This window comes from Aotus nancymaae, unplaced genomic scaffold (assembly GCF_030222135.1).
Source record: "Aotus nancymaae isolate 86718 unplaced genomic scaffold, 86718_ANA_hifiasm-v0.15.2.pri h1tg000064l_1, whole genome shotgun sequence".
Lineage (NCBI taxonomy): Eukaryota > Metazoa > Chordata > Mammalia > Primates > Aotidae > Aotus > Aotus nancymaae.
In genome coordinates, this window is record NW_026988479.1 from 32940346 (window position 1) to 32961329 (window position 20984).

Here is a 20984-nt window from a genome sequence, read left to right on the forward strand (position 1 = left end):
GTCAGCACAGCCCACAGGGCCAGAAGGCGCAGCTACTCCCTCTGGCCGGCTCACAGTGAATGATGGATCACCTGCTTGTGGGCACAAACAGGAGTCTCCTTCTCCATCCTAGGGCCTTGAGATCCCCGTGGGTGCAGGCAGAAGGGAAGCAAACTCTGTGAGTGGAGGGAATACCCAGAGGCCAAAGAGCATCCGAAGAACGGAGGGACCTCGGAAACCCTGGGGCCCGGGATCCTCTTCCAGCACCTCTCCCCACAGGGAGGGCCTCAGGCTCTGGAGAAGCGCAGGGGTCCGGGAGACCCCCAAGCTCCATGTGCCTTCCGCAAAAGGGATTTGGGGCAGGAGCAGACCCAAGCCTGAGGCAAACATTCCAGCCCCACAGAGCTCAGGAGAATGGCTTCTTAATCCAGAGAAGGGAAGGGTTCCCTCTGTGCGGGTGGCTGCGCTGGCAAGTGCATGGCGAGAGGCTGAGGGGGGTCTCTAGTTGCCTCAGAGAAGGAAATCCGTCTAAAAGGGGGCTGTCCCTCCTCTAAAGCCCCAGCTGGAATGGAACACATCCTCCATGCCCCCACCTGTCCTCTGCCAGCCCATCCAGCCTCAGTGCCACGTGGTGAAGACCCCAACACTGGCCACCAGAAATGAAGGGAGTCCAGGGGACAGGAACAGAGCCACTGTAGCGCCCACTCTCAGAGCCCTAGCTCTCCGTCACGCCTTTGTCTTCCAGGCCTGAGACCACAGGCACACACAGGGTCATGGTGTGGGCACAGGGCACACACGGGGTCATGGTGTGAGCAGGGGGACATGGGACCACTGGATCCTGGAGGCCACTCCCAGACCAGGGCTCCTGGTGTTCACTGCAGCGAGTCCCCTAGAAAATTCACAGTGCACGCCCCATGCCCGATGGCCAGCCCTCCCAGCCTTGCCACCACAAAGAGCCATGACAGCGTCCACACCATCGGCTCACTGGCTGTCCCCTTGCTGTCCATGGCCAGTCCCATGCCTGGCTGCAGGGCGGCCCTGCCCTCCCTCTCTCCTCCGCTGACCAGCACCATTAGGCCGCCCCTCCTGACTGTTCCAGCATCTTGAGTCCCCGCCCCCATGCTCCCCCAGGCACAATCTCTGTGAGATGAGAGATCCCTGCCTTCCCCCATGGCTCTGGGTGTCAGGAGGAACCCCACCACCCCTCTCCACCAGGCTAGCAGGCCACGGGGTGGAGGACAGCGTGGCACAGCTGCCCTGTGGTCCATGGGTGCCCTCCTGGCCCGCGGGCTGAGTGCATCTGCTCTGGCTGCAGCACTGCCGGAAGGGGAGCTGCCGTCCAAAGGGAATTACACGGGACACACCATTTGGAAAGAGGTTTTAGTGTGGCCGCAGGGAGCACCGCCTTAGCCTCGCGCTAGTGAGGACACAGGCCGTCCTCCGGCAGGGACTGCGGGGGGGACTGCGGCGGGGAACACGGTGGGGTCAGGGCACTGTGTGGTCCCGCAAAGAGGCAGCTGAGCTTGGGTCTCAGGTCGTTCCACACCTTGCTCATCTGAAAGGGAACACGAAGAGAACAAGATCAGCAGGCGGGGCCCGGGCTCCCCACCACGCTCTAATCCCAACTCCTTCCCCTCCCTCCTTCCCCTGCCAGTGACAGGGACAGAGGGGCACACGGGTGCGTCAGCTCCGCAAACCTCCGACAGAGCCAGTGCTGCCCATCCTGCACAGAGGAAGTCCAAATGAGGAGTGGACCAGTGGCCTCATGTGACCTGTGTCACAGATGCCCACGCCTCGGACCCTGCACCCAGGACCAAGGGCCGCAAAGCTGCCTGCCGTGGAATCACGAGAAGCGTTACTGTCGGGTCACTGCCAGTACGTGCTCTAGCTACCGTGTAGGCACTGGCTTCGTGGAAGCTTTGGCAGGTCAAACACCAAGGCCAGCCTGGGCCACAGAGGGACACCCAGTCTCCACAAAAACTCAGAAATCTTGGCCGGGTGTGATAGCGCATGCCTGTGGTCCCAACTCCTCGGGAGGTTGAGGCTGCAGTGAGCTGCAATTGCACCACTACACTCCAGGCTGGGTGACAGAGCAAGACTCCATCTCAAAACAAAAAACCAAACCAAAAACACAAAGACCACATCCACCAAATCAGTAACACACAAACCGGAATGCAGACGGTGGCCCCACTCACCAACACTTTTGGAACCAGGGCAATGAACGGATGCTGTGGACTTGAGAAAGGGAGCGTGGCAGCAAGGCAGGGGTCAGGACAAGACCTACCGTGCAGGGGCTTAGGTGGCCAGAGACGGGCAGGGCGCAGCCCTGGGGGCCTGCAGGGGAGGCTGAGTCACTGGAGCACAGCACACTCATCTCAGCATCACAGGACTAGGAATTCCTCATCACCACAATAAAGGAACTGGTAGGACTGGGGTGATGGCATCATGCCCCAGGCAGGACAGGGCCCCACCTGTTGGTCACGTTCCTTCACTGAGGACATGCCCAGCCACTCAGATGTCCAACCCCAACCCGGTCCCCTGAGACCCTCGCCATCTCGAAGTGATGCTCCTAAGGGCAGCTGTCTCCGCCTCTCCGGCCCCACCACTGCCACCTCCGGCCTGCCATTCCCCAACTGCCAGACGGCACCCAAGGCACCAAGCACCTCCCGGGGAGAGCGTGAAACCTTATGACCATCCCAGACACTCGGCACCATTCAACACATGCCACAGACCACGGCTTCAAAGCTGCTTGCAGCTACTTAATAAACTCAATCTCAACCTGGTGCAGTGGCTCACGCCTGTAATCCCAGCACTCTGGGGGGCCTGTCTCAGGACTGCGAGAGCATTTCTTCTCAAAGGCTGAAGGAAGCACCATCGGCAGAAAGCTGGCCCGTGCTCTTTGGACAAACACCCCACCTACAGCGCTCCCAAGCACTCAGAACCCTTGTCTCAGCCACAGGGTGCGGGAGCTCTGCAGCCTTTACCTCTGACTTCTCAAATCCCTCTGGAAAGCAAACTGTCCCTGACCCTTCCTCCCTCCGCCCCCAGGAATCACAGGGACACCCTCATGATTCTGACTTTGGCTACAAAGGAGACTAGAAGATCTAGGTGAGCACCATATTCCATGTGGACCCCAACTCCAATAAAGAACCTCTCGAGGGCGGCCGGCCACCGGGCTGCCAGGCTTGAGGGAAGGGCGTCAGGGAAAAAAGGAAGGCCGAGGCCAAGACAGCGTCCTGAGCAAGGGGGGACTCACCTCCTTGTGCCCTTGGATCTGGGAGTTCACGAAGGCACGGAGGATGTGGGAGGTGAGGGGCAGGTAGACGTGGATGAGCTGCGTCTCCTGGTGGAGGCAGTACAGGGAGAAGTAGTTCCGCAGCTCCATGGTCTGAATCGCATTCTCCTGCTGCAAATTCAACAGCCACCTTCGCACCCAGCCCAGTCAGCGACTGGAGGAGCATCAAGGCCTGAACACCAGCGTGCTCCCTGAGCCAGGGCGGACCCTCCTCCTTCAGCCTTCACCAGGCATTTGGAAGGTGGCAATGTAAGAGAGGGCCAGGGAGGGAGCACCGGGCAGGGAGCCACGTCACTCTAGGCACCCGGGGCAGCTCCCAGCCTCCACCGCACCCCCAGCTCTGTTCCAGACGCATGGGGCCAACCCAGGAGAGCCCACCGGGACAGGTCCGGGGCCCACCAAGCCTAGGAGGGGAAAGGCTCCCACAGGCCTGCCTGGCCATCCCAGCCAATCACCTCCACAATGCGGGACTCCAGCTGCTCCACGGACTCCGGCTCGCGGTTCTGCACGGCGGCGCTCATCATCTGCCTCTTCATCAGGCTGTATTTGTGCAAGGCCCGCTTGTGCTTCTGCAGCACACCCTTCTCGTGCCGCTCACACAGGTCCTGCAGGGTCAGGGGAGGCATTCGGCCATGGCCCCCGAAGCCCGCGCCAGGGCCCTGCGGAGCCAGCCGAGGGCAGCACACCCAAGAGACGGAAGGTCCCATCTCCCGCTGCAGCCCTGGCTTCTCAGCTCCTCCCATCCCCCAGGAGTTACACCCTTGAAAGATCCTAAGATCATTCCCGAAAGCTCTGCTCCCAACCAAGGAGCAGCCAAGACTCACCTTATACGACTGCAGCAGATCCAAGAAGAGGTTCAGCTTCTCCACCACGTCATTCTCCTCCTGCTTGCCCTAGAAGGTGAGGGGGAGAGGGAGCTTACCCACGAAGACACACACAGGACCGGGAACCCTGCCCGGGAACTCAGACCCAAGCCTGGCCTGGGCTGGTTCCTTCCTCCCTGAGTCAGAGGGGCTCCCCAGGACCACCAGCCAGGTCTGCAGCGGGCTCCCTTCCCCACCGGCCCACCCAAGACTGGGCAGAGACACCTCTGAGCCCAGCAGTCTTGATGGGCACAAGGCCTGCGATCCAGCAGGACAGCTGCCTAGTCTCCTGCTGATCAGCCCATCCAGCCTTCCTCTGGGCTTCAAAGAGCCGCTGTCTCTCCCAACACACATGCTGGGAGAGCCAGGCACCCCGGACCCCCCAATCCCCGGTGGTTCCATCAAGCACTGCAGAAACCCTGAGCTCCCCCATCTGACGCTGTGAGCTGTGTCGAAAACAGGCACGCCCAGAAGGAATACGGAGGGGAATGAGGGCATCATCTCTGCATCAGTAAAAGAGAGAGAAATGCAGGCCTAGGAAGGGGTGCAGGGTAGGAGGGACAGCAGCTGCAGGAAGGACGTACTGTGAAGCCACGATGGAGGGGCCAGCAGTGGCGTTTGGTGCCCGGGCTGAGGAGCCAGGAAGGGAGGCGGCTGTCTGGGGCTGCACACAGAAGCGTCACACTGGACGGCAGGGATGGCGGTGGGCGAAGGCTCCTCTCTGGCCTCACACATGGTTTTGTGTGGGCAGCACAGCCACAGACACAGCTCAACAGGGCAGTGAGCGCATAGCAAATGGCAGGCAGCCGTGTAGTGGAACAGGGGCCCCATCATGGCAGAGGGATGACCAGCCCCTAGAGTCACACAGCACCTGGGGACACGGGACAGCCCCCACGGGCCAAACCCCATGCAGAGACTGCCTTGGCTGCTCCGCTCACACCGGTACCAGCTCCTGGTGGGGGCACAGGCCAGGCCACGGCGCACACAGCCTGACGCCATGGTCAGAGGCACCTGCAGTATGAAGGATCAGCCCAAAGCCCTGGGCTCTGGCTGCCACTGAGGGGAGCATCCGAGCTCTCGAGACAGAAGGGGGCTGGGGATGGCAGCGGAAGGGGCAGCTTGTCCACCCCTGACCTGCACAGCTCACCACAGAACCCGCAGCCACAATGGCAATGAAGCCAGCCCGATGGCAGGGATCCTGGGGAAACCCGACACTGACGACTTCAGTCACACCGCGGCCCTGAAGGGTTCCAGCACAGCTCACTGAGCACCTCGGGGACACGAGGCTCTCTCCACAATCCCTCGGGCTCCACCCGCAGCAGGGGGTGAAAAGCTCACAACACGAAACGCACGTCAAGCTCAGCAAGAGACAGCATAGACAGAAGTGACTGGAAGGAGTTTTGTGGGACACAGCGCTGGAATGGGAGCCGGGGATGCTGCCCAGGCTCTGCTGCACCCCAGGGCACCCTAAGATGCCCTTTCCACCCTCCAGACTTCAGGCCAACTGAACAAGGAGGCTCCCCGGCCACCAAGCCCACACCCACAGCAGCTGGGATTCCAGCCAGTAAAACGTGCCAGGAGAAGAGATGTGCTAAGAATTTCTAACACTCTAGAGGGAAAATGCCAGCTGACTGCAGGTGCCCAGCTCCCACCTGACCAGGCAGGAGCTCAGGAAAATGGAGGCTTATTCCCTGACCCAGCAGAAGACGAGGAGCTCGGGGGTCCCCCTGCTCGTGTCATTTGCCACCGAGTCCCGTCTGTGGTTCAGTGCTGCACAAAACCCTAAACCAGGGGTGTCTAACGTTTTGGCTTCCCTGGGCCACGCTGGAAGAATCGTCTTGGGCCACACACAAAATACACTAACATGAATGACAGCTGATGAGCTGAAAAAAAAGAAGAAAGAAAGAAAAAAGGACCGTGCATAAATCTCATAATGTTTTTAGAAAGTTTACAGGTTTTTGTTTGTTTTGAGACAGAGTCTCGCTCTGTCACCCAGGCTGGAGTACAGTGGCACGATCTGAGTTGACTGCAACCTCCGCCTCCCTGGGTCAAGCAATTCTCCTGCCTCAGCCGCCTGAGTAGCTGGGAATACAGGCGTGTGCCACCACGCCCAGCTAATTTTTGTATTTTTGGTAGAGATGGGGTTTCACCATGTTGGTCAGGCTGGTCTTGAACTCCTGACCTCAGGTGATCCGCCCACCCTGGTCTCCCAAAGTGCTGGTTGGACAAATGTGCCCTAAGCCATCAATGCATGTGCCTTTAACCAAGGCGAAGCTCCCGTCATCATGGAAAACAGACCAGTCTCGTGTGTCTTGCTGGGATATGGCTTCCTACAGCTCCTAAGAGATCTGGGGAGAATAAAACTAGTGTAAATACAAGCAGAATTAGGAAAAACAGTCCTCGCTCTCTCTGACCGTACAGTAAGGGTGAGATGGAACTTTTGCTGTATCAAATGAAAGGCCTTGAGGTTTGTTTCATGTAAAAGCTCAATTTCACTACAACCAAGGACAGTGAGAGGTATTCAGGAAACAGCACTTCTCCAGACATCACAGTCCCAACACAGAACTCATGAAATGTCAGTCACAGAGCTGGGCAAAACCTCAGACCACAAACTCCTACCACATCAGAAGCCTGAACCTTCTCTCCCTCTTCAAGGTGGAAATGCAGCATCATCCAGGGCTAACTAAGTAAAAAGAACCCTGGGAATCACCTCATGAGTATGTCCATCCTGTGCTCTACAGAGCCCAGGGGCAATCGGGGCACCCCGCTGGCCGCCACCTGCTGCAGAGGAAGTGGGCTGTGGCAAGGGTCTGGGTCGCTGTGACAGCAACGGCTTTTACGTTTTGCACACCAAGCTTGGAGGAAAGGGTCAGCAGGTTAAAGAAACAGCTCTTTTGGCCAGGGGCAGTGGCTCGTGCCTGTATGCCCAGCATTTTGGGAGGCCGAGGCAGGGGGATCACTTGAGGTCAGGAGTTCGAGAACAGCCTGGCCAACATGGTGAAACCGCATCTCTACCAAAAATACAAAAATTAGCCAGGCGTGGTGGTGCATACCTGTAATCCCAGCTACTGGGGAGGCTGAGGCAGGAGAATTGCTTGAACCCAGGTGGCAGAGGTTGCAGTGAGCCGAGATCCCACTACTGCACTCCAGCCTGGGGGACAGAGTGAGATTTTGTCTCAAAAAAAAAAAAGACATAGCTCTTTTAATAATCTAGTTCAACCCCCTTTTATTTAATTGATGAAGAAACTGAGCCCCAGAGACCAAAGTGGCTTGAGCACGGTCACGACACAGACACACAATGCCAGGGCAGGCCCTGAGCTCCTCTGCCTCTATCCTGACAAGCCCCCAGCCCCACGTTCTCGGTCCTCTTCACCTGGGGGGAGTGGGCACACAGACCTGGAGATGGCATGGACCCAGCCCCAATCCACAGACACCAAGAGTGCCCTCCCTCTGTTTCTAAAGGGAACACACAGGCACGGGGGTGGAAGAGGAAGAAAACCTAGGACTTTCCACACCAGCAAAGACATCAAATTTCCTCTTCAGCACGAAAAACGTCATGGGCACCTGAGTGCCTTGTTTCCAACTTGAAAAGCCCCAACTCCACAGTAGGTGGGTTCACAACTCACCAAACCATTCAGAAGCTCTGGGGCTCAGTGAGGGGCACAGCCCTCCCAGGCACTCTGATCACTCAACTTCAAATTAATAGGAGCAGCCTGGAGGCCACTTCCCCAAGAAACAGAAACTAGGTAGCAAGCTCTCACCTTCACACCTATGGAAGCTTTTTGTTTTTCAGACAGTCTCGCTCTGTCGCCCAGGTTGAAGTGCAGTGGCACCATCGAGGCTCACTGAAGCCTCTGCCTTCTGGACTCGTGATCCTCCCACCTCAGCCGCTTGAGTAGCTGGGACTACAGGCATGCACCACGACCCCTGGTTTGTTTATTTATTTATTTATTTATTTATTTTTGAGACGAAGTCTCGCACTGTTGCCCAGGCTGTAGTGCAGTGACACGATTTCGGCTGCTCGCTGCAATCACTGTCTCCCGGGTTCAAGCGATTCTCCTGCCTCAGCCTCCCGAGTAGCTGGGACCACAAGTATGCACCACCATGCCCAGCTAATTTTTTTTTAATATTTTTAGTAGAGCGGGGGTTTCACCATGTTGGCCAGGATGGTCTCAATCTCCTAACCTCGTGATCTGCCTGCCTCGGCCTCCCAAAGTGCTGGGATTACAGGCATGAGCCATCACGCCCGGCCAATTTTTAAATTTTTTATAGAGACGAAATTTTGCTCTGTTGTCTAGGCTGGTCTCAAACTCCTGGGCTCAAACAGTCCTCCTGCCTCAGCCTCCCAAAGCACTGGGATGACAGGTGTGAGCCGCCATGCCCGGCCACATAACAGTTTTTTTCACTTAAAATCCCCCAGATGAGCCTTTCAGTTTGACAGTAAACACTTATCTTCAAACTGACCCCAAATGACTCCAAGATCTTGGCGGATTTCTAAGAACAGCTTCTGCCCATGCAGCAGAAGCACTTCCTGAGGTTGTGTGTGGAGCAGGAGGTGGGAGTCTCCTGGGTGCTGGGGCTTGGTGATTATTCTGATGAGTTAAGTCTCAGTGCCAAATCCTAGCGGACTCAGACAGCAAAGCGGTAACTATCTGGTCCACCCAGAAGTATGCCTGGAAATCCAAGATTATCTTTCCAAAAGCAGAGTCTATCTTCCAACCTCAGCAAAATCAACACTCAAGACTAGAGCCCAATTTGTTTTGTCGCTGGAAACCCCCTCTCGAAAGTGTAAACGCTCCTAGGGAGCAACCGGGAACAGATCGGGATGGGCAGCTCCCAGCTAGGGCACAGCTGCTCATTCACTCGGCTCAGAACTATGAAGCCAGCCAGGCGCAGCGGCTCACGCCTGCAATCCCAGGACTTTGGGAGGTCGAGGCAGGTGGATCACCTGAGGTCAGGAGTTTGAGACCAGCCCGGCCATCATGGTGAAAACTGGTCTCTACTAAAAATACAAAAATTACTCGGGCATGGTGGTGGGCACCTATAATCCCAGCTACTCAGAAGGCTAAGGCAGGAAAATCGCTTGAACCCAAGAGGCAGAGGTTGCAGTGAGCCGAGATCAAGCCACTGCACTCCAGCCTGGGCAGCGACAGAACGAGACTCTGCCTCAAAAAAAAAAAAGAACTGTGAAGCCCATCTGAGGAGGAGGTGGTCCCCCATGCCAGGGCCGAGAGTGTTCTCTGGAGCAGGTGCCTGGGAGGACCGATCCACTCACCTGTTGTGCAGCCTTGTCGGCGAGCAGCACGAATTCCACAGACAGGCCTTTCAGAGCCTGCTTCAGGGACCCCCACGTGCTGCTGTTCAGAGCGGCCCAGGAGGGCAGCGGGGTCGTGTCAGACCCTATGGCACTGAGGGAGCAAGCACACAGGAGGGGAGACACTCGAGGACCTGGAGCTCATCCCGCGGTTAAGTCTGGCATCCCCCGCCACGGACGCACAGCTCTCAACACTGCGCCCTCCACAGCAACCTGTGTGCCCCCCACCACCCCGCCCTCCTAGGCCCCTGCTGCTCAAAGGGAAGCCTGCGGGAATCCTGGGAGCCTGGGACAAAGGACGGCCTTGGGGCTGTACCCCAGGCCCTGCTGCGTCCGTTCTTCCTGACCAGCCCCCAAGTGACGTGTGTGCACAGGTTGGGGCACTGCTCAGGGAAGCAGAGTCCCGGGTGGGGTCTCCCTGCCCCTCAAGCAAAGGAAGCACTGCCAGTCCATGGTCTGTTCTTCCCCAAGTCAAAGGGATCTTTTCTGTTTATTTAGTTTTTTGAGACGAAATTTTGCTCTTGTTGCCCAGGCTGGAGTGTAAAACCTCAATCTTGACTCACTGCGACCTCCGCCTCCCAGATTTAAGCAATTCTCCTGCCTCAGCCTCCCAAGTAGCTGGGATTACAGGTGTACACCATCACACCCAGCTAGCTTTGTATTTTTTTTAGCAGAGACAAGGTTTCACCATGTTGGTCAGGCTGGTGTCGAACTCCTGACCTCAAGTGAGCCACTCACCTTAGCCTCCCAAAGTGCTGAGGTTACAAGCGTGAGCCACCACGCCTGGTCTGGGATCTTTTTTAAAGTCTCATCCTAACAGTGGGAAAACTACCACACTAGAAACTGGTGAGCATTAGACCATGCGTGGTGGCTCACGCCTGTAATCCCAACATTTTAGGAGGCTGAGGTGGGCGGATCACCTGAGGTCAGGAGTTTGAGACCAGCCTGACCAACATGGAGAAACCCCATCTCCACTAAAAATACAAAATTAGCCCGGTGTGGTGGTGCACACCTGTAACCCCAGCTACTCGGGAGGCTGAAGCAGGAAAATCACTTGAACCCAGGAGACGGAGGTTGCAGTGAGTGGAGACCATGCCATTGCACTCCAACTTGGGCAACAAGAGTGAAACTCTGTCTCAAAAAAAAAAAAAAAGAAACTGGTCGACATTTACGCATGCTCAGGAATCCGCATTTCTGGGCCGAAATTCTCCCTCGTTTCTTCTAAATATGATCCCCCATGTGCCTGACACACTTTTTGCCCCTTCTGGAGTGAAACAGGTCAGGATGCTGGTTATTACGATCAACGCATTTTCCGCCCAAGCCCTTCACCAGCGTGAATTCCCGTCCCACCGCACCTGTCCCTGCAGAAGCTGAAAGGTCACCTGCCTTAGCTCCTTCCCGAATATGAGAAGATCTGCCGCGTTGTCGATGGCCCTCGACGCGATCCGCTCAGCCCTGTCCCGAAGCTTGTGAAAGCTGTTGTAGATGTTCCGGATCAGCTCCCGACTGATGGCAAACTGAGCTTGGATGTCAGCTGGAAGGAAGTCCTGACATGATGAGAAGAAGGAAAGATACTGTGTGTTACTTGCTGTGGAACGCCTGTCAGATGGCAGCAGCCGACCCCCCAAAAGCTGAGCCACAGGAGACCCAGCAGGTCCATGAGCCACCCCAGGAGCCCCACTCCTCCAGAGATCACTGCAGGGATCACTCTGCGTGTACAAATAAGAAACGAAAACCATCATCACCTGCATGCCGCAAACACAAAGACAAAAGACCCCATAGGATTAGGACCACAGAGTCCACTGAAATGTCATCACACAGGAGGCCCTATCAAAAAACACTCAAATGGCCAGGCACGGTGACTCACACCTGTTAATGCCAGCACTTTGAAAGGTCGAGGCAGGTGGATCTCCTGAGGTCAGGAGTTCAAGACCGGCCTGGCCAATATGGTGAAACCCCATTTCTACCAAAAATACAAAAATTAGCTGGGCGTGATGGTGGGCACCTGTTATCCCAGCTACTCAGGAGTCTAAGGCAAGGAGAATTGCTTGAACCTGGGAGGCGGAGGTGGCAGTGAACTAAGATTGCACCACTGTACTCCAGCCTGGGCAACAAGCGAGACTCTGTCTCGGAAAACAAACAAACACTCAAATAATTATCTTTAGGTCCAGGCGCAGTGGCTCACGCCTGTAATCCCAGCACTTTGAAAGGCCGAGGCAGGCAGATCATGAGGTCAGGAGTTTGAGACCAGCCTGACCAACATGGTGAAACCCTGTCTCTACTAAAAATATAAAAATTAGCTGGATGTGGTGGCATGCACCTGTAATCCCAGCTAGTCAGGAAGCTGAGGCAGAAGAATCACTTGAACTCAGGAGGTAGAGGTTATAGTGAGCCGAGATCACGCCATTGCACTCCAGCCTGGCCAACAGAGCAAAACTCCATCTCAAAATAATAAAAATAATAATAATAATCTTTATCTGGATGCAGTGACTCATGCCTATACCCCAGCACTTTGGGAGACTGAGGCAGGAGGATTGCTTGAGCCTGGGAGTTTAAGAACAGCCTCGGCAACGTAGCAAGACCCCATCTCTACAAAAAAATTAAAAAATTAACCAGGTGTGGTGGAGCACCTGTGGTCCCAGGCACTTATAGAGGACTGAGGCAGGAGGATCACTTGAGCCCAGGAGTTCCAGGCTGCAAGGAGTCACGATCACAACACTGCACTCCAGCCTGGGGACCCTGTCTCCAGAAAAAAAAAAAAGCAAAAACAAATAAAAATCTTCATGTTAAACACAACAAACACGCCAGGCGTGGTGGCTCACACCTGTAATCCAAGCACTTTGGAGGCCAAGGCAGGCGGATCACCTGAGGTTGGGAGTTCAAGACCAGCCTGACCAACATGGTGAAACCCTGTCTTTAAAAAAAAAGAAAAAAACACAACAAACATAAATTCCTGAAAAACTCTCCACATGGGGAGACGGCCTCTTGCATGCCTCATTTATTCCCAAGGACTTTTTATAAGCTTTGATACTATCAGCGTTCAGAAAACAGAAAGCTCAGAGAGTAAAATGAAGGGAAAACTTTCGGCCAGGCATGGTGGCTCATGCCTCTAATTCCAGTACTTTGAGGGGCCATGCCAGGAGGATTGCTTGAGGCCAAGATTTTGAGACCAGCCTGGGTAACACAGTGAGACTCCATCTATACCAAAAACAAGCTAACAAATTAGCCAAGTGTTGTGGAGCACGCCTGTCATCCCAGCTACTCTGGGAGGCTGAGGTGGGGGAATCGCTTGAACCCAGGTTGTCGCGGCTGCAATAAGCTAGGATTGCACCACTGCAATATAGCCTGGGGGATGGAGCAAGGCCTTGTCTCAAAAAACAGAGTAAAATAAAAGAGATTTTTAAATTTTTGCATCAAGAAGCAGATTTTTTTGTGTTTTTTGTTTTGTGTTGTGTTGTTTTTTGAGACCAAGTCTCTGTTGCCCAGGCTAGAGTACAGTGGCAGGACCTCGGCTCACTGCAGCCTCCGTTTCCTGGGTTCAAGTGATCTTCTTGTCTCAGCCTCCCAAGTAGCTGGGATGACAGCTGCCCGCCACCACATCTGGCTATTTTTTTTTTTTTTTTTTTTTTGTATTTTTATTAGAGATGAGGTTTGCCATGTTGTCCAGGCTGGTCTCAAACTCCCGAGCTCAAGTGATCCGACTGCCTCGGCCTCCCAAAGTGCTTGGATTACAGGCATAAGCCACTGCGCTGGCCTGAAGAAGAGGTTTAAGAAATAAAAATCAGTGGGGCGCAGTGGCTCACGCCTGTAATCTCAGCTACTCAGAAGGCTGAAACAGGAGAATCGCTTGAACCTCGGAGATGGAGAATGTGGTGAGGGGAGATGGAGAATGCGGTGAGCCGAGTTCATGCCACTGCACTCCAGCCTGGGCAACAAGAACAAAACTCGATCTCAAAAAAGAAGAAAACAAAAAATCAAAAACAGAAAAACTACCAAATAGCTACCTTAATCCTTTCTGGAAAAAGACCAGATTTTAAACATTTAATAATAAACAAATGCAACGGTGAATTCCCTGAAATCTGAAAAGGTGGTGACACAAGCGTCTGTCCATCTGAGTCACAGACAGGGGCAGAGGGCACGCGGTGCCTGGAGGGCCTGGGGTCAGAGCTCAGCCGCATTCTGGCCCTGCCGCTTAGAAGTTCAGGACCTTGGCCAACGACAGCCTCACTGAGCCTGTTTCTCCATCCATAAAACAGGCCTCCCAGCCATGTCAGGGCAGCTGAAACAAGGGTTAAATGAGGAAACTGGCCAGACACGTTGGTTCACACCTGTAATCCCATCACTTTGGGAGGCTGAGGCAAGTGGATCACATGAGGTCAGGAGTTCGAGACCAGCCTGGCCAACATGGTGAAACCCCATCTCTAGTAAAAATACAAAAATGAGCCAGGCGTGGTGGTGCATGTCTGTAATCCCAGTTCCTAAGGAGGCTGAGGCATGAGAATCACTTGAATCCAGGAGGCAGAGGTTGCAGTGAGCCGAAATCATGTCCCTACACTCCAGCTTCAGCAACAGAGCAATACTTTGTCTAAAAAAAAAATGAGAAAACCATGCAATGGATCGCAGCACAATCCCTGCCACTCAGAGGAGGCAAAATCAATATGAAGGGTTAAAACTATTGTTTCTCTCATGGGAAGTACTCATCCAAGTTAGAAAAATACCTTGGCCCTGGTAGCCAGCTTACAGTTCATGAATTCGTCCCCAACACACTGTGCTGATTCCTTTAACTTGTTCTGCACATCCTGCAAAAGGAAAGGAGAAAACTTCACCCTCTTCTACTAGCAACGAGAAAGCTGATGTGAGGTGAAGGTCGCTGTGGAGCAGGGTGTCATCCTTCCTTAGGAGAAATATGTTTCTGTGTGTTGGCTTTGACTTTAGGATGCCGCAGTCTTTTGACTCTCCCTTAGATGTCTTTCTCACTGAACAGGACAGCCTGGCTGGAGTGCAATGGAGTGATCTCGGCTCACTGCAACATCTGCCTCCCAGGTTCAAGTGATTCTCCTGCCTCAGCCTCCCAAGTAGCTCGGATTACAGGAGCCCACCACCACACCCAGCTAATTTTTTGTATTTTTAGTAGAGACGGTGTTTCCCCATGTTTGTCAGACTGGTCTCTAACTGCTGATTTCAAGTGATCTGCCCGCGTTGGCCTCCGAAAGTGCTAGGGTTACAGGCATGAGTCACCATGCTCGGCCGCATTCAGTATTTCAATTCAAATATTGAAAGTATTCAGTGGTTCGGCACGGTGGCTCGTATCTCTGATCCCAACATTTTGGTAGGCCAAGACAGGAGGATCATGTGAGCACAGGAGTTCAAGACCAGCCTAGGCAACATAATAAGACTCTTGTCTCTACAGAAAATAAAAAAGCAGGTCATGTGCTGTGGCTTCTGCCTGGAATCCCAGAACTTTTGGAACCCGAGGAAGGCGGATCACGTGAAGTCAGGAGGTCGAGACTAGCCTGCCTGGCCAACGTGGAGAAACCCAAGTCACTACTAAAAATAGAAAAATCAGCCAGGCATGGTGACACATGCCTGTAGTCCCAGCTACTTGGGAGACTGAGGCAGGAGAATCATTTGAACCCAGGAGGCAGAGGTTGCAGTGAACTGAGATCATGCCAGAGCACTCCAATCTGGGCAACAGAGCAAGACTCCATCTCAAAATAAATAGATAAATAAACAAATAAATACATAAGATGAAAAAAAAATAAGCTGGGTATGGTGGTGTGCAACTGTGGTCCCAGTTACATGAGAGGCTGAGGCAGGAGGATCCCTTGAGCCCAGCAGGTCCTGGAGGTTGCAGTGAGCCATTATCGTGCCACTACACTCCAGCCTGGGTGACAGATGGGGACCTTGTTTCAAAAATAAAAAGGAAAAAAGAAAAAGAAAGTGCCTTGTGAAGACAGACATATAAGGAGAAGGTGGCTGTGTGATGACACAGGCAGAAATTGGAGTGATGTGTTCACAAACCAGGAACCCCTAGGAGGCACACACCAGAAGCTAGAAGAAGCAAGAAAGAATTTTCTTCTATGAGTTTCAGCGATAGCGTGGCCCTGCCAGCAGCTTGATTTCAGACTTCCAGGCTCCAGCATCTGAGACAACACATTTTGTTGTTTCAAGCCACCAAGTTTGTAGTATTTTTTTAAAAAATAATTTTTGTATTACGTTTTGTAGAGACAGGGTTTAGCCATTGTTGCCCAGGCTGGTCTCGAACTTGTGAGCTCAAATGATCTGCCTGGTTCAGCCTCCCAAAGTGCTGGGATTACAGGCATGAGCCACCATGCCTGGCCCATTGAGATACTTTTTTATGGCACCTCCAGAAAGCTAACATACATGGTGAACTACCTTGATTTATTTTGGAATATTAAACCAAGCTTGCATTTCATTTGGTCACAATATTTTATCCCTTTTATTTTATTGGAGTTCAGTGGCATGGTCACAGCTCACTGCAAACTTCACCTCCGGGGTTCAAGCAATTCTCTTGCCTCAGCCTCCCAAGTAACTGGGATCACAGACATGTGCCACCAAGCCTGGCTAATTTTTGTATTTTTTGTAGAGATGGGGGGGGGGTCTCACTATTTTGCCCAGGCTGGTCTTGAACTCCTGAATTCCTCCCAGCTCAGCCTCCCAAAGTGGGATTATAGGCATTAGCCACCATGCCTGGCTGATTTATCTTTTTCCTCTTACTTTTTTTTTTGAGATGGAGTCTCGCTCTGTCACCAGGCTGGAGTACAGAGGCGTGATCTCGGCTCACCGCAACCTCCTGCTCCTGGCTTCAAGCAGTTCTCCTGCCTCAGCCTCCCGAGTAGCTGTGATTACAGGCACGTACCACCATGCCCAGCTAATTTTTGTATTTTTAGTAAAGACGAAGTTTCACCATGTTTGCCAGGATGGTCTTGATCTCTTGACCTCATGATCTGTCTGCCTCAGCCTCCCAAAGTGCTGAGACTACAGGCCTGAGGCCCTGCATCTGGCCTCTTCTTACATTTTACTATAAGCAGCAAGAAGAAATGAGGTCTCACTTTCATACTTGGCTTTGAAATCTTCTCAGTTAAATATCCAAGATTATCATGTATGAGTTTGGCTTTGCATATAACTCAAAGACATACTCCTGCTAAGCTTTCTGAGACTACATAATAGGTCCTCTTTTCTCCAGTTTCCAAGAACATATTCCTCATTACCTTCTTTTAGATTTTTATTATGTATTTATTTTGAGGCAGAGTCTCACACTGTCACCCCAGCTGGAGTGCAATGGTGTGATCTTGGCTCACTGCAACCTCTGCCTCCCAGGTTCAAGCAATTCTCCTGCCTCAGCCTCTTGAGTAGCTGGGATTACAGGTGTCTGTCACCATGCCTGGATAATTTTTTGTATATTTAGTAGAGACGGGGTTTCACTATGTTGGCCAGGGTGGTCTCGAACTCTTAATCTCATGATACACCTGCCTTGGCCTCCCAAAGTGCTGGGATTACAGGCATGAGCCACCTCATCTGGCCTATTTTTTTTATTATTTTTTTTTGAGACAAAGTCTTGCTCTGTTAATCAGGCTGGAGTGCAGTGGCACAATCTTGGCTCACCGCAGCCTCCGCCTCCTAGGTTCAATCAATTCTCATGCCTCAGCTCCTGAGTAGCTGAGATTACAGACACTTGCCAACACACCCAGCTAATTTTTTTTTGGTGAGGGTATATTTTGTAGAGATGGGTTTTTGCCATGTTGCCCAGGCTGGTCTCAAATTCCTGAGCTCAAGCAATCCACTCACCTCAACCTCCCAAAGTGCTGGGATTACAGGCATGATCCACTGTGCCTGGCCTGATATTACTCATCACTTTCTGAGCCCTCACCATACCAGCAGCACCTTTTATGTCTATATTGCTACCAAGAGCCTGTTTGTGACCATTTAGGCATCCTCCAGGAAGATTTAGATTTGGTTTTTTTGTTTTTTTTTTTGAGAGACGGACTCTTGTTCTGTTGCCAGGGCCGGAGTGCCATGGCGCGATTTTGGCTCACTGCAAGCTCCGCCTCCCAGGTTCAGGCAGTTCAGTTCAGTTCTCCTGCCTCAGCTCTGAGTAGCTGGGATTACAGGTGTGTGCCACCATGCCCGGATAATTTTTGTATCTTTAGTAGAGATGGAGTTTCACCATGTTGGTCAGGCTGGTCTCAAACTCCTGACCTTGTGATCTGCCTGCCTCAGCTTCCCAGAGTGCTGGGATTACAGGCGTGAGCCACTGTGCCCAGCCTAAGATTTAGGTTTACTATGCCACATTCCTCATTTCCTTCTAAAATTCCTCACTAGCAGAGTTTTTAACTTCCCTATTTCTAGTAACAGTCAATTCCAGGAAACCTAAGCTTTTTCTGTTATGTACCTCAAAACTTTTCCACTGCTGCTGGCTGTGGTGGTGCATGCCTATAGTCCCAGCACTTTGGGAGGCTGAGGCAGGAAGATTGCTTGAGCCCAGCAGATTGAGGCTGCAGTGACCTCTGATTGCACCACTGTGCCCCGATTGCACCACTGTGCCCCAGCCTGATCAAGGGAGCAAAACTGTCTCTAAAAAAAGTTTTTTATAAAAACAGTGGGCCAGGCATGGTGGCTCATGCCTGTAATCCTGACAATTTGGGAGGCCAAGGCAGGAGGATAGCTTGAGTTTGAGACTGGCCTGGGCAATACAATGAGACCCCATTTTACAAAAAATAAAAAGAGCTGGGTGGTGGCTCACACCTGTAATCCCAGCACTTTGTGAGGCTGAGGCAGGCAGATCATGAGGTCAACAGATCAAGACCACCCTGGCCAACATAGTGAAACCCTGTCTCTACTAAAATACAAAAATTAGCTGGGCATGGTGGCGCGTGCCTATAGTCCCAGCTACTCTGGAGGCTGAGGTAGGAGAATTGCTTGAACCTAGGAGGTGGAGGTTGCAGTGAGCTGAGATCACGTCACTGCACTCCAGTCTGGCACCTGGTAACAGAGCAATAAATAAATAAATAAATAAAGTTTGGCTGGGCAAGGTGGCTCATGCCTGTAATCTCAGCACTTTGGGAGGCCAAGGCGGGTGGATCACAACGTCAGGAGTTTGAGACCACCTGGCCAGCATGGTGAAATCCCGTTTGTGCTAAAAATGTAAAAAATTAGCCAGCCATGGTGGCGCACACCTGTAGTCCCAGCTGTTCGGGAGGCTGAGGCAGGAGAATTGCTTGAACCTGGCAAGCAGAGGTTGTGGTGAGCCGAGATCACACCATTGCACTCCAGTTGGGGCGACACAGCAAGACTATGTCTCAAAGAAAAAAAATAAAAAAATAAAAAGCCTGTAGCTGGGACTACACTGTGCCTGGGTAAATGACAAATGCTGTAGTCCCAGCTACTTAGCAGGCTAAAGACAGATGATCTTGGCCAGGCACGGTGGCTCACACCTGTAATCCCAGCACTCTGGGAGGCCGAGGTAGGTGGATCACAAGGCTGGAGTGCAGTGGCACAATCTCGGCTTACACTGCAACTTCCACCTCCCAGGTTCAAGTGATTCTCCTGCCTCAGCTTCCTGAGTAGCTGGGATTACAGGCGTCTGCCACCATGCCTGGCTAATTTTTGTAATTTTAGTAGAGACGGGGTTTCATCACGTTGGCGAGGCTGGTCTCGAACTCCTGACCTCAGGTGATCTGTCCCCCTCAGGCTCCCAAAGTGCTGAGATTACAAGCATGAGCCACTGCACCCAGCCTGGAATTTCTCATTTCTAAAACTGTTTTCTTAGTAGCAAGAACCTAATTATATTACGACGGTTAATCTGTTTTTTGAGTCACATTTATTGCTTTTCATTTAGGAAAATGAGAACTAGCTAGGCAAACGGACAGAACTTAGCATGTGGAAGATGGCAGTCGGAATTTAACTACACAGGAGAACGTGCAGAAAGGGCTATTATCAGCTGTCCCCCTAAAATGCAAGGGTTCCTAAATCCTGCTAAAGATCTTTCAAAAAGAGTTACTGGGCCAGGCGCGGTGGCTCACGCCTATAATCCTAGCACTTTGGGAGGCCAAGGTGGGTGGATCACCTGAGGCCAGGAGTTCAAGACCAGCCTGGCCATCATGGTGAAACCCCTTCTTTTAAAAAAAAAAGAAGAAAAAAAAGAGTTACTAAAATGGCTGGGGCAGTGGCTCACACCTATAATCTGTGTTTTGTGAGGCCAAGGTGGGAGGAGTGCTCGAGCCCAAGAGTTGGAAGCTTCAGTGAGCTATGATTGCGCCACCGTACTCCAGCCTGGGCCACAGAGCAAGACCCCATCACTTAAAAACAAATGCTGTGGGCTGGGCGCAGTGGCTTATGCCTGTAATCCCAGCACTTTGGAAGGCGGAGGCTGGTGGATCACCTGAGGTTAAGAGTTCAAGACCAGCCTAGCCAACATGGTGAAACCCTGCCTCTACTAAAATACAAAAATTAGCTGGACATGGTGGTGGGTGCCTGTAATCCCAGCCACTCAGGAGGCTGAGGCAGGAGAATCACTTGAACCTGGGAGGTGGAGGTTGCAGTGAGCTGAGATTGTGCCACTGCACTTCAGCCTGGGAAATAAGAGCGAGACTCCTCTCAAAACAGAAATGAGAAATTCCATTTTCTTTTTACTGTTCCCTTTATTCTTTGGGGAGGATCTACTGAAGGCAGACAGACGTATGTCAGTCCTATTCCCAAGGAACTCTGCAAACACTAGAGGTGTCCAGCAACAGAGCTCACGACCTGCTAGGACTGCATCTCCTCTCCAGCAGGCATTCTGAATTAGAGCCAATTATTCTCCCCACTGTTTCCCACCACAGCCCTCATGTTTCTACCTGTAGCCCTGGCTTTATTCTGTGTGTGTGAGAATTCTGTTGTGTTCTCCACCCACTTCCATCAGGAGGCTTTGCAGGACAGAGGCCTTGTCAGGCTGTCCCTGCATTGCCTCCCACTGGCCACACACATTTTGTTTTTTTATTTTTATTTTACTCATTTATTTTGAGACAGTTTTACTCTGTTGCCAGGCTGGAGTGCAGTGGCGCAATCTCAGCTCACTGTAACCTCTGCCTCCTGAATTCAAGCAATTCTCCTACCTCAGCCTCCCACATAGTTGGGATGACGGGCACCCCCAACCACACCTGGCTAATTTTTGTATTTTTAGTAGAGAAGGGGTTTCACCAAGTTGGCCAGGCTGGTCTTGAACCTCTGACTTCAGGTGATCTGCCTACCTCGGCCTCCCAAAGTGCTGAGATTACAGAGGTGAGCCACTGCGCCTGGCCTGGCTGCACTTTCTAATCACATTCAAAATATACTCTGCCTGAAGTCCGTCTCTAGGGGTTCTGTTTAATTGGTTTGAGATGTGGCCAGGATTTGAGGATTTTTTTTTTTTTTTTTGAGACGGAGTCTTGCTGACCTCAGGTGATCTGCTGGCCTTGGCCTCCGAAAGTGCTGGGATTACAGGCGTAAGCCATCACACCTGGCCTAATTTTTGTATTTTTATTAGAGATGGGGT

The 20984-nt window shown here is 52.5% G+C and overlaps 1 protein-coding gene across 1 annotated transcript; it reads right to left on the reverse strand.

The window, feature by feature from the left end:
* Nucleotides 1-1396: 1396 nt before the first annotated feature.
* LOC135270620 (sorting nexin-8-like) lies at nucleotides 1397-10643 on the reverse strand. The gene is made up of 6 exons (XM_064366272.1): nucleotides 10624-10643; nucleotides 9413-9545; nucleotides 4099-4167; nucleotides 3730-3933; nucleotides 3236-3385; nucleotides 1397-1534 (listed from the first exon to the last, which is right to left on the reverse strand). The coding sequence occupies exons 1-6, from the start codon at nucleotides 10641-10643 to the stop codon at nucleotides 1397-1399; spliced, it is 714 nt and encodes a 237-aa protein (XP_064222342.1).
* Nucleotides 10644-20984: the final 10341 nt, after the last annotated feature.

Excerpts from the sequence above, each read along its gene's own strand:
- LOC135270620 (XM_064366272.1), bottom strand. The coding sequence starts at position 10,643 with ATGCGGATTCCTGAGCATGC. Across the intron at positions 4,168-9,412 it reads CCGACAAGGCTGCACAACAG|GGCAAGCAGGAGGAGAATGA; the intron begins GTGAGTGGATCG and ends CTCACCTTCTAG. Across the intron at positions 3,386-3,729 it reads TGGAGTCCCGCATTGTGGAG|CAGGAGAATGCGATTCAGAC; the intron begins GTGATTGGCTGG and ends TTGAATTTGCAG.